The 13,244-nt window shown below is 33.5% G+C and overlaps 2 protein-coding genes across 3 annotated transcripts; both read left to right on the top strand.

Moving 5' to 3' along the window:
• The first annotated feature begins 170 nt into the window (after window positions 1-170).
• LOC108917264 (melanization protease 1-like) lies at window positions 171-7,141 on the top strand. Its single transcript, XM_018723770.1, has 5 exons — window positions 171-278; window positions 3,431-3,668; window positions 4,435-4,610; window positions 6,624-6,848; window positions 6,957-7,141. The coding sequence occupies exons 1-5, from the start codon at window positions 227-229 to the stop codon at window positions 7,139-7,141; spliced, it is 876 nt and encodes a 291-aa protein (XP_018579286.1). The 5' UTR covers window positions 171-226.
• Window positions 7,142-9,336: 2,195 nt separating this feature from the next.
• On the top strand, window positions 9,337-13,207 carry LOC108917276 (testisin-like). 2 transcript variants are annotated; one of them, XM_018723785.1, is made up of 5 exons: window positions 9,337-9,440; window positions 10,454-10,691; window positions 11,321-11,496; window positions 12,686-12,910; window positions 13,005-13,207. In XM_018723785.1, the coding sequence occupies exons 1-5, from the start codon at window positions 9,353-9,355 to the stop codon at window positions 13,187-13,189; spliced, it is 912 nt and encodes a 303-aa protein (XP_018579301.1). In that variant the 5' UTR covers window positions 9,337-9,352; the 3' UTR covers window positions 13,190-13,207. The 2 variants fall into 2 exon arrangements, with proteins under 2 accessions (XP_018579301.1, XP_018579302.1); XM_018723786.1 differs by having other exon boundaries at window positions 10,440-10,691.
• Window positions 13,208-13,244: the final 37 nt, after the last annotated feature.

Below are 13,244 nucleotides of genomic sequence, written 5' to 3'. Positions count from 1 at the left end.
ACTCAATTTTACAGATTTATTTATGATCGAGGCAGGCAATAACTTTGACGGATTTTTTTTTATATGAGTCATAAAAATATATGTCAATACTATATGATTGATTAAAAATGTAAAACTTGTTACTGAGAGTAAATTGAATTATCATTTAAAAGCCTTTGATATTTATTTTGTCAGATATTAAAAATATTAATTCAGTGACAACCTGTTGAGTTTTATACCAAACAGGATGATCAATTTTATTATATGCATTCTGTCAGCCCTCGTTTCTACTGTACAAGGTAAGAAATAGTTATTTACCAGTCGAGGACGATTTTGCGCCCGAGCGGACAAGGACTGGCAATAGAGTCCGAAACTGGTAAATTATATTTAACTGCTGCGTGGTGTATAACATTTTATCTGCTCCCACAGTTCTTCATAGTTCATAAAATAGAGATTAGGTTTTAATTTTTTGACATTTCTTAATCAATTCATTTTGATATTATTCGAAATCTTGCAAAGTCGCCTTGTTTGTTTGGATTTTGTCGTTTCTAATGTGTTTATAAACAAAGCTACGTAAAAGTTGCAATTTTGCTGGTTTTGAATTATTATTTCAAAATGAGTGATTTTCAAATGGAAAGTGCAGTAAATGCTACCTGCGAATTTGTATTTTCCGAGAAGCCGGTACGGACGAACGCATATAGATATTTCAAAGAATAGCGCCAGAACGAAAATACTGGTGTTTCTGAAATGTCACTGCTGGCATATTTCATGGAGAAGTAAAGAACTTTAAAGTTACCGGCGAGTTTGTGGAGTGAATGCTCAATGATTAAGTCAACTATTTTCATAGAGGAGAACGTGGATATATGAAAATACCCCTAGCTGAGAGCATTTTTGAAACGTAAGAATGACGGCTATACATCTAAAAAGTCAAATGTTTTTACAAGAGAACAAGTCAGCAATAGTGACGGTCTTAGGCATTGCAGGAGCGTGCCGTTCTGATGAGTTATGCAAACTTACTTTGGACGTCAATTTTAAAAATTTCGATGACATTATTGTAGTTACAATTCCAGATTTTAAAAATGGTATAACACGTACGTTTACAATTACTTCCCGTCTGGGTTCTGTTTCTCACCTAGAAATTCTCAAGAAATATATCAAGATTAGATTGAAAATGAAAACTGAAATTTCACGCTTTCTTATTAGCTATCAAGCAGATAGATGTTACAACCAACTAGTCGGCAAGAATACCCTTTCTATGATTCCTAATAAGATTGCACAGTTTTTAAAGCTAGAACATCCTGAAACATATACAGGTCATTCATTCCGAAGAACATCGGCAACGTTACTGGCTAATACAGAATTTGACGTACATATTAGCAATCAATAGACAGATAATATTGAGCATCCGGTGACTGAAATGGAGCGGTCAAATTATTTTGAGAGAAATGTGACAATTAGTAAACGCCAGGGGAATAATTATCGAGATTTTATTCTGTTTATTTGTTCATAAAATATATATTTATAACTCGAAATCGCTTTTTTTCCATAGGGAGGTAAGTTACCTCACTTACCTCCCGTTGTTCATAGCAACTTCCACTTCTACGGTAAAATACACTTACCTCATTAAAAACAATGTATTAGTCTATTTACTATAGTGGGAGCAGATAACATATTTATTCAAAACCTATCGCAAAATGCCGCAGTTTCAGTTCTATTATGCAAAAAGGACTGTTCAGTTAACTACGACTAGAACAAAAAATTTCATTCATAGTGATTTTATTTATAAATTGACTACATTGTTTTAACGATATAACTACGTATTTTTGAAAATTTGTTTTTTCAGTAGAACAAACTCAAATTAATCAATTACTTAAAAATCCATATTTTTTACTTTTCTTTAGTTAATATTAAAAATATTTCGAAGTAATTTTTACATTTTCAATTGGTTTCTGTACTTGCTGTCAGTCGATTTTATTAGTACCGTTATTGCAATATTCAACATATTTTAAAACTTCCGATTTTATAAAACAAAAACTGGTAAATTTGTTATAAATAGAGCTGTCAGAATTGGCCGCGCACCAAAGGCGTGCGGATCATCAACACTAAATAAAGTGAACAATGATTATAACATTTATGTTATTCTATTGCCATTGGTTCCACAATCTGGATGGGATTCGTTATAAATCGCATCATCAGGTATGTTTCTACCCCTTGTTTAAGTGAAACTTATTCGCGGCGGTTATAAAATACCTTAATCTGAAGTGAACGACCGTTCGACATCTACTGATGTAATATTTTCACAATTGAATAGTCTACTTCCAAGCTGGTCCGACATGGTTATTTCCACTCGGAGTTGTATGTATTACAATAGGAATGAAAGTTTTATTATTTACTTATGTCAAATGGTAGGTTACATGCAGTCAGGTATGAAGATTAAATCAAACATATATTGAGTCTTCTGGTTTTCGCCAGTTTTTTATACGTGTGTTGTGCACTACTTAATACTTATTACTTTATGTTTATTAATATTTATTTTAAACGTTTTTAAACATATACAGGTTCGGAAAGCCCCCATGGTTCATCGGCCGTCACTAGATTTACAAACAGAGGTATCTACTAGCTACTGTCAAAAGTTTTCTTTGTTACGTGTTGTGCTGCCCTCTGTTAACACATTGTATTAACATATCGGAATACCGGAGTCGGAATTGTATAAGTAGTGACATCTATTAAAGAAAAGTCAAACGACGAAAACAAAGATGACCACCGGTCGCTGAATTACAAGTGGAAGTGGATCTTATTTATGGAAGGGCGAAACGGGCGGTGACTATGAGACGCCTTCATTATAGCCATCCCTCTCTATCGCATGGATTTCTATTACTTACTTTATCACTCTCACGTAACAGCCGATGAACCATGGGGACTTTCCGAACCTCTATACGTACGTATATACTGAATTATTATTACATTTAAACGAAGGGAGCAGCTTAAATAGATATTTTTAGAACTCATTATTTTCCTTTACTTTCAAAAAATTATTTTCTATTCCAAAGAAATATATGTTTCGTTTTCCACCTGAATAGTTTTTATATATTAATAATTTTTAATAATTTTACAGCTACTTACTTGTAATATTTGTTTTTTTTTTTAAGTCAGTATAATGCGAATTATTTGTTGTTTTTGGCACCAACTACACTCGACATAATTACGGGCAATTATGCATCAAAAGACAACTAAAATCGCAAAACAAAATCGTTCGATTGCAAGGAAATTGGCGGCTAAACTGACAGCTAGGCAGCACGCCAATGGCTAGCGGACGGATTGTGACAGCTCTACTTATAAATATCGAACATCTATGACCACAGTTTTAAGGGGCAGACCTATTTCCATTTGGTACTTCGCTTAAGATGGTGATGGTGACGATGACGACATACAAAGTTTTTTTTTACCTTAGGCGACTATACCAACAGTTCTGGCTGGAAATATCTCCCAGAGGACTGCGGTAGGTCGAAGTATGACAACATATCGACGCGAATCATTAAAGGGGACCAAGCCAGGTTAGGGGAGTTTCCCTGGATGGCTAGACTGGGAAGGTACTATCCAGACGGCGAACTGTTTTTTTTCTGCGGAGCGGTTCTGATTAACCGATTTTACGTCATTTCGGCGGCACATTGCGAAGAAAGGGTTGATGTGTGAGTTCGTTACTCTGTTTCTTCATTGGACATTATACAGGGTGTGAAACAAATCATTAGATAAGACAAGACCTTATTTCGAAACGGATAAATCCGTTCAGGAGTTTTGGGAGGAAAATTTTATAGGAATTTTGAAACATGTAATTCTTTTAGATTTCCATAAGATTCCTAGATGCGGGAAAAAATTTGTGACGTACCAGACCACTATACCCATACGTTTTTTGAGGTCACTGAATCTGAATCTGGCGTCCGCTTAACAAAGTCAGCTCTTGTTCAATGTTATTTGAAGGTCAACTCTTATTTTTTTATGGTAACACGATTTCTGACCCCTGATTCTGAAAGAGCGAGGAATTTTACGTTCAAGGACGTGGTGGATTGTGTTGCCATCAAAAAACAACAACTAACCTTCAAATAACATTGGACAAATGACCACAACAACGTATGGGTATGGTGGTCTAGTCTATCACACGTTGAATACTTTTTGCCTTGTGGACTGTGTTATTCATTATTATAGCATTATTTCTATTACATATATGAGCAATCTCTTAACCATAATTTTTAGGTAAAATGAATCCTAAATTCATTTTTGTCGATATTTGTGAATGAAAAAATTGTTGCCGCAAAAAACCTTTAAAGCCTATAAAATTACCAAATTTGCAAAATCTTGTATTATGACAATAACGCTGATAATTTTGTTGACACTCTGTACAAATCTCCTTTTGTTCTGATACTCAATAATAAATAAGCATTTGTTGATTGGTTTCAGAGTCAGGTTAGGGGAACACGACGCAAATAGTGACGTCGATTGCGCGACGCCTCAGGATTGTGCTCCGCCACATCAAGATTTCAGAGTGAAAGGATATTATTTCGAGGATTATTGTCAGGTCATAAATACTAACGATCTAATGGTATTGGAGTTAGCAGAGCCGGTAAAATTTAACGGTAATTGAAATGTATGTGATAACACGGGTGTTTATCCGCGTTTTCTCATATGTAGCCCCCTTCCGCACAGCCTCTGGCTTCGGATTTGGAGGTTGTCTCATTTTACACAACAATTTATCTGTCAATTGTCATCTTCTATGTCATAGAGAGAGTTTTAATAGAAAGCTGATCTGTCTGTGTTGAAATAGCTAAAAAGGTACTTAATAGTTTGCTCTTTATAATTCACTTTCATTTAATTCCCATTCCAACAGTGTATGTACATACGGGTTGTTTCAATTATTAAAACTTCTGACCTGGAAAACATCGGTACTAAAAGAAAAACAAAAAACCTAAGGGATATGACAATCAAGTCATCACTGACGTTGTTCTTACAGAATTTAATGTGATAGAAAAGACAGAAGTTAATGAAGAATATATATATACAGGGTGTCTCAGGTTTAAATAGCAGGACTTCAGGAGGCTTTAGAAGACCTCATTTTAAGACTAAAAGTTCCTATATGTATGGGTCTTAAAACGCTTCGTTTCTGAGATACAGGGCGTTGGATTTTATTTTTGTTTTATTTATTTATTTTTTAACTAAATAACCGCTGACAAAAAAATCGTCATGTTGCGGTGAATGACTAAGTATTGGAGTGCAAACAATTTGACACCGAAAATCATCGCATCTTAATTCCAGTGGTGGAGATACAGGGGTATCTATTAATATTTTTATAAAAAAAAATATAGCCAAATTGAAATTTTGCAAATATTTTCAAAAAATATGAAAGAGCATGCAATTTTACCCAGAAAAGGCCCTCTTGTCCGAAGTCGATAGGACGTGGCGTTTTCAAGAAAAACTGAAAATACTGTTTAGAAGTCAAATCAAGAAAAACCGTAAATACTGTTTAGTAGTCAAATCACACTGGAAATGCCATTCTAATATTGACATTTGCGCTTATTACAGTTTCTAATTGTGTGTGTGTGTAGCATATTAAAAAAAAATCACAGACAATAACTGAATTCAAATGAGACGTTCTATCCAGCGTCAGTGTCAGTTATGTATCGAAGAAAATGGTTTAAATTTCGAACATTTACTTTGATTTAATATGATTTTCGTTATTTATTTTTTTATTTATTCCCGTTTTATTAATTAGAAACAGTTTTAACCTAATTTTTTAACTATTTAATTTAGTTGTAACACAATGTTTAAAAATTATGATTTGACTTCTAAACAGTATTTTCGGTTTTTCTTGAAAACGCCACGTCCTACTGACTTCGAACAAGAGGGCCTTTTCTGGGTAAAATTACATGCTCTTTCGTATTTTTCGAAAACATTTGCAAAATTTCAATTCGGCTATACTTTTTTTTATAAAAATATTAATAGGTACCCCTCTATCTCCACCACTGGAGCGATAGTCTTTCGCCGCAACATGATGATTTTTTTTGTTAGCGGTTATTTAGTTAAAAAATAAGTAAATAAATCAAAAATAAAATTCAATGCCCTGTATCTCAGAAACGAAGCGTTTTAAGACCCATATATATATAGGAACTTTTAGTCTTAAAATGAGGTCTTCTAAAGCCTCTTGAAGTCCTGTTATTTAAACCTGAGACACCCTGTATAGGCCAAGCAAATAAAATTTTTACTCGAAAAAAGTCTTATCCGCGAGATTATTGTAAAACTGTCTATAGGAACATAATACAAGACATCTCTCATCTCGTGAGTCAAAATGTTAAACGAAATATTAATTAAAATTTCAATTTCGGAATTATTTTACTATTATTAAATAAATAAATGAAGCTATCGTAACAAATTACGATAAAAAACAAGTACCCACGTATTTTTAACTCTAGAGCACTTCTGTAGTTCTCCCTTTATGTCTGTTTAAGTTTGTTCCATAATCCAGTAGAGTTATGGTTTTTATAGTTGTCAAACAGATGAGGTTAGAAAATAGCCAACAGAAAAACAACGATTAGCACCAATTTTCAATTAAATTTTTCAAATTATCTCTCTCTAAAAACTTTATTATGCTTTAGAATTCGTCCAGCCAGTTTGTATTCCACGACACCCAATAAAACATGAAGACCTTGTAGGCGAATATCTTACGCTAGCAGGATGGGGCAGGAAAAGTGGGGTGGAGGCAATCAGGAGTAGGTATCTGAAGTATATTGTTCTTGAGGTGTTGAATACCACGATGTGTGAAAAGGTACATAAGCGATTTAAATACAAAGAACAGATTTGTTTGGAAGCTTCTGAAGAAGGTGAGTTAAAATTTCTAGTTTTGAAACAACGTGCACTAAATTTTGTTGCATCTGTTGCTCCGTGGTTGGTATTTTAAATTTTTAATAAAGCGTCAATCAAACTTTTAGGGCAAAATGTGTGCTATGGAGATTCCGGTGGTCCGGCTTTCAAGACAATGGAGGTGGACGGAGTGAGGAGGACGTATGCATTTGGTGTGGCTTCGTATGTTAGACCAAACTGTAAGACTGGCGTAGTATATACAAGTATTTTGTTCTATTTAAAAAATATTTTGGATTACGTTAAGAGGGATTAGTTCATTGGTCTAATTAAATAAAGGCAGACATGGTATATGTTTCCTTTTCACATTCACATCCTTTCCTTAAGTTCCGTTTCTTTTTTAATAGGATAGACATAAATTGAATTTGTTACAATTTTTTATCTGCTAAATAATAAGAGTAATAACATTTCATTATCAACATTTTTTTTATGTTACTGTTTATTACAAAACTATTTACTTAACTGTGATACTAAACCCTGACTTAATAACAGTTACATTGCAAATACGATAACGATAATAATAGTATAAAAGGAAAATTAAATAAAACTAGTAATTTTCTCATGGCACAATTTGATATATTTAATTTGGAGTAGGAATTTTTGAGCAAGTAATGAATTTATTGAAATGGATTTTACTAGAAAACAGCTCATGCTATTAAAATCTAACAATAGTACCTTTTTAACGCAAAATATGATAATTTCTCATATTTTCGGTTCAGAAAGTAGAGAAAATTGGGAAAAAAAATTGTAAAATTTGTATATTATACTGATTATTAAGCATATAAATAGTAATACAACCCCAAAATTTCGTGATTTAATTTTCAAATTTATGAAATAAAAGCCGTTTCCTAAGTTACCTCTTCAAGGGGCTGTATCTCCCCTAAGGACCGCCACTGACAAAAACTCTACTATTGTTTTCATCATATTTCGACATGTTTTACATCTCTCCAATTTTGAGTACTTATTTCGTTAACACCTTGTATGTACCGGGTGTCCCATTAAAGTCATCGACCGGCTGCATCTCGGAAACTATTTGTCCTATACATTTCGGGAAAAAAAATTGATGACTAATATCTCCACTAGAAATTCAATAAAATTATTTTTAGCTTCTAATTCTGGCCGCTAGAGGGCGTATTTCTAAAATTAAAATAAAAAACTGCTTTATTTTTAAAAAATCTAATGGAACGATAGATATAACTTTATGTTTTTGAGATCTTCTGCTCATTCTTCAAAATTTTTGTTGAAAAAACTTTGCTCCATCTTAAAAATAAAGGAGGGGGGGGGGGGATTATTTCCTATGACAAAAGTAAGATAACTCTGGATTACGTAAATACTGGATGTCGCAATAAATAACGCGTTTTTCTTTAATTCCTCAAAAAAATTCATTTTATCTAAACTTTTGTTAATAACTTCAGTTTGAAAGAAGATACAAAGTTCCGGCTTGCGGCATTTTTTTCATAATTTAAGTGTAAAACACCATAAAATAAATAATGTATCATTACATTTGATTTTTTTTTGAAAATCGATAAAACTCTTTCATTTGATTGATTGATTATGATTAAGCAATAAATTGCCTTTTCAACAAGCCCAACTTCATTGAAATCGGTTTACGTACTCCAGAGTTATCTTACTTTTTGTCATAGGAAATAATATCCACAACCCTTCCATTATTTTCTAAGATGGAACAAAATTTTTCCAACAAAAATTTTGAAGAATGAGCCGATCTCGGAAACATTAAGTTGTCTTTCCGTTTGATTTTTTTAAAATAAAGCAGTATTTTACTTTTATTTTAGAAATGCGTCCTCTAGCAACCAAAATTAGAAGCTAAAAATAATATTATTGAATTTCTAGTGGCCATATTAGTAAAAAAATTTTCCAGAAATCTATAAGACAAATGTTTCCGAGATACAGAAGGTCGATGACCTTAATGGGACACCCGGTATATATGCACTCGTAACATACTAGATTATGGCAAGAACAAGTCATTTGAATTTAAAAATCGATATTGGAATGTTTTGGGATAATTTCTAATATTTTCTGTAAAGTATTAGTTTTTGCTGGAACGGAAATAGAATTTATATAGTGTTGTATTTTATTGGGTTAATTTTGTATTAGTGTACACAAAAGGTAAGAACAAAAGACTTGGAACAGTTATCACTGCTGTAGAAAGGAACATTGCCAAGGTATACATTTTTAAGGAGCTCGTCCTTGGAGTAACTTTATTTCGTTATCAGCTTCTTTGTTTAAAGGAATGAACAACACAGTCGTTAACAGTAATAAAATTACTTAACTCAATTTCATAGATTTATTTGTGATTGTGGCAGGTAACGAAATTATGACAGACATTTTTGTATTGGTCATAAAAATATAAAACAATACTATGTAATTAAAAATGTAGAACTTGTTACTGAGAGTAAATTGAATTATTATTTGTAAATCTTTGATATTTATGTTCTAATATATTGACATGAATGATACACCTTCTAAATATTATACAAACGAGATGATCTGTTTTATTACATGCATTTTATCGGCCCTAATTTATACTGTTCATGGTAAGAAATAGTTGCTTTTTTTATATCTAGAACGCGAAATGGTACTTCTGCGTTCAAGAATGGAAGTTATTTTGCCGATCTCAGCGAGGCAAAATATCAATTCATGAACGCAAATGTACCTATCATAACTATCATAACGATAGTAACCTAATAAGCCATAAAAATTAGTTATTTTAAAAAAGTATTGTCAGAATTATAGTATATTGTAATTCATATTCTAAGAGTGTTTAATTCAAAATGAGCTCGGAAAGTGAAGGCGACCATTTACCAGGGGAAATATTGGAAGCGGCACAAAGTGCTGTTTACAACTCACTGCTTTAGACGTTCTTCCCCCACTCTGTTAGCCGACGCAGGGGCCGATATTACCACTTTAAACGATATGGGGGGGAGGCGTTCTAGTAGCGAAGACATATATAGAAGATTCTATACAAAATAAATCGCAAATAAATAAATTGTTACCATCAACTAGTCAATAATACAACGTGCGTAGTAAACTTAAACAATTACTTCTTTTGGTGATATCCATCCGATTTACTTTTTAAGTAGAGTATCAGTTTTTGACTTATTTCTATAATTATATGTACCGTACCTTTCTAGAAATAACCTTACCTATGACATATTAACATCTAATCAATACATACATCTACTATAAACGTCAAATTAATTCATCCAAAAAAACAATATTTTTTACTTTCGTTTTTGTCAATTTTAACAATATTTCGGAGTAATTTTTGCAATTTCGGATGTTTTTTTTTATCTGCCGATTACTGTTATAACAATGTTCAGTATATTTTAAAATTATTTAGTAAATACTGCTTAGAAATAGTTAACCCCTTTACCAACGTATTATTCTGGTTTTATAAAAAAAAAAAACTGGTAAATTTCTTATACTTAAGTATTGACCATCTATGACCACAGTTTTAAGGGGTAGACATATTTCTATTCAGTAGCTCGCCTATGATAGTTGTGGTGAAGATGACGATGACGACATGCTTGTAGCTTTTTTGCCTTAGGCGACTATACCAACCATTCCAGCTGGCAGTACCTACAAGAAGACTGTGGGAGATCCAGGTACGATAAGATATCGTCGCGAATCATTAAAGGGGACCAAGCCAGGTTAGGGGAGTTTCCCTGGATGGCTAGACTGGGAAGATACAATCGACGGGGCAACCTGGTTTTTTTCTGCGGAGCGGTTCTGATTAACCGATTTTACGTCATTTCGGCGGCACATTGCGAAGAAAGAGTTGATATGTGAGTTCGCTACTCTGGTTCTTCATTGGCCACCACACAGGGTGTGAAACAAAATTATTAGATAAGACAAGAGCTTATTTCGAAACGGATAAATCCGTTCAGGAGTTTTGGGCGGAAAATTTTATAGGATTTTTGAAACATGTAATTTTTATAGATTTCCATGAGATTCCCAGATGCGGAAAAAAAATTTATGTGTGACAGACCAGACCACGATGTCCGCTTAACACAGTCAGCTCTTGTTCAATGTTATTTGAAGGTCAACTCTTATTTTTTGGTGGTAATACAATTTCTGACCCCTGATTCTGAAACATTGAACAAATGACCCTAACAACGTATGGGTATGGTGGTCTAGTCTGTCACACGTTGAATACTTTTTGCCTTTGGGGGATGTGTTATTCGTTATTTCTATTAGATGAGCAATCTGTTAACCATAATTTTTATGTAGAATGATTCCTAAATTCATTTTTGCCGCTATTTTTGCATGAAAAAATTGTTGCCGCAAAAAATTTGCAAATTTGCAAAATCCTACATCATAGCAATGACGCCGATAATTTCGTTGACACTCTGTGCAAATCTCCTTTTGTTCTGATACTAAATAATAAATAAACCCATTTGTTGATTGGTTTCAGAGTCAGATTGGGGGAACACGACGCAAATAGTGCCATCGATTGCGCGACGCCTAGGGATTGTGCTCCGCCACATCAAGATTTCAAAGTGAAAGGATATTATTTCGAGGATTATTGTCGCGTCATAAATACTAACGATGTAATGGTATTGGAGTTAGCAAAGCCGGTAATATTTAACGGTAATTGAAATTTATGTCATAACATGGGTGTTTGTCCGCGTTTTTTGTCTTTGGATTTGGAGATTGTCTCATTTTTGTGGTGTATTTTATGTTTTTTTTAACAATTTATCTGTCAAATGTCATTTTCTATGTCACAGAGTTTTAATACAAAGCTTATCTGTCTATGTTGAAACAGCTAAAAAGGTACTTAATAGTTTGCTCTTCATAATTCACTTTTATTTAAATCCCATTCGAACGGTGTACATACAGTTTGTTTCAATTAAAATTTCCGACCTGGAAAATATCGGAATTAAAAAAAAACGTGATGCGTAGGTTTTGGTGTCTTGAAAGCTACCTCTGAGGCAGGTGCGTTTAAATGGTACCCTATGTTGAGAGAGAATTTTAAAGCTTTTTCAATTCTGCTCACGACGACATATTTACGACTATTAAATTTTGGTATGGATATGGCAAATCATCACTTACGTTGTTCTTGCAGAATTTAATGTAAAAGAAAAGACAGAAGTTAATGCTTTGTAACAAGTACCAATGTATTTTTAACTCTAGAGCACTTCTGTAGTTCTCCCTTTATGTCTGTTTAAGTTTGTACGATAATCCAGTAGAGTTATGGTTTTTATAGTTGTCAAACAGATGAGGCTAGAAAATAGCTAATAGAAGAACAACGATTAGCACCAATTTTCAATTAAAATTTTCAAATCATCAGGAATTCTCTGCAAAAAATATCCTGGACGTACCTTCTCCAAACGGAAACGTGATATCGACGCAGTCGTTTTCTTAAGATGGCAATAATTATTATCATTATACTCATTATACTGTCACAATAAAAAATGTATAGTAGATGCACTGAAAAAAAAATACTTTAGTGCTCAGACAAAATTCACAGTTAAAAATCAATTATTAAAAGTCTATTACTTTTTTCAATGTGTGACAATCCAGACCACCATACGTTTTTGGAGTCGCTGAAGCCGAATCGGAGATTGTATTATCATAAAAAACAGGAACTGACCTAAACACGAGCTGGCTTCTTCAAATGGGCACCGGATTCGGGTTCAGCGATTCCAAATAGTGTGGAAACAGTGTCACTGGAAGAAAGATAAAGTAACCCACAACTATCGATAAAGAAAAACAAAAAGAAAGTTGAATATTCCGACTGAAGTAAAGCGTCCTCTCTAAAAACTTTATTTTACTTTAGCATTTGTCCAGCCAGTGTGTATTCCACGACAGCCAATGAATCATGAAGACCTTGCAGGCGAATATCTTACGCTAGCAGGTTGGGGCAGTAAAAGTGGGGAGGAGACAATAAGGAGTAGATATCTGAAATATATTGTTCTTGAGGTGCTAAATCGCACGATGTGTGAAAAGGTACATAAGCGATTTGAATATAAAGAACAGATTTGTTTGGAAGCTTCTGAAGAAGGTGAGTTAAAATTTTTGGTTCTGAAACAACGTGCCCCAAATTTTGTTGCATCTGTTGCTCCGTGGTTGGTATTTTAAATTTTAATAACATTTAGGGCAAAATATGTGCTATGGAGATTCTGGTGGTCCGGCTTTCAAGACAATGGTGGTGAACGGGGTGAGGAGGACGTACGCATTTGGTGTGGCTTCGTATGTCAGACCAAACTGTAGGACTGGCGTGGTGTATGCAAGTATTTTGACCTTTATAAAAAATATTTTGGATTACATTAAGAAGAATTAGTTCATTGGTCCAATGAAATAAAAGTAGACATGGTATATTGTTTCCTTTTCACATT

This window comes from Anoplophora glabripennis, unplaced genomic scaffold (assembly GCF_000390285.2).
Source record: "Anoplophora glabripennis isolate ALB-LARVAE unplaced genomic scaffold, Agla_2.0 scaffold22, whole genome shotgun sequence".
In the NCBI taxonomy this organism is placed as follows: Eukaryota; Metazoa; Arthropoda; class Insecta; order Coleoptera; family Cerambycidae; genus Anoplophora; species Anoplophora glabripennis.
This window is presented reverse-complemented; position numbering and strand designations above follow the sequence as displayed.

Bases quoted from the DNA above. Each gene is read 5' to 3' on its own strand.
- LOC108917276 (XM_018723785.1), top strand. From the start codon at position 9,353: ATGAATGATACACCTTCTAAATATTATACAAACGAGATGATCTGTTTT. The intron at 9,441-10,453 runs GTAAGAAATAGT...TTTTTGCCTTAG, and splicing joins CCTAATTTATACTGTTCATG to GCGACTATACCAACCATTCC. The intron at 11,497-12,685 runs GTAATTGAAATT...ATTTTACTTTAG, and splicing joins AAAGCCGGTAATATTTAACG to CATTTGTCCAGCCAGTGTGT.
- LOC108917264 (XM_018723770.1), top strand. From the start codon at position 227: ATGATCAATTTTATTATATGCATTCTGTCAGCCCTCGTTTCTACTGTA. The intron at 4,611-6,623 runs GTAATTGAAATG...ATTATGCTTTAG, and splicing joins AGAGCCGGTAAAATTTAACG to AATTCGTCCAGCCAGTTTGT. The intron at 6,849-6,956 runs GTGAGTTAAAAT...TCAAACTTTTAG, and splicing joins TTTGGAAGCTTCTGAAGAAG to GGCAAAATGTGTGCTATGGA.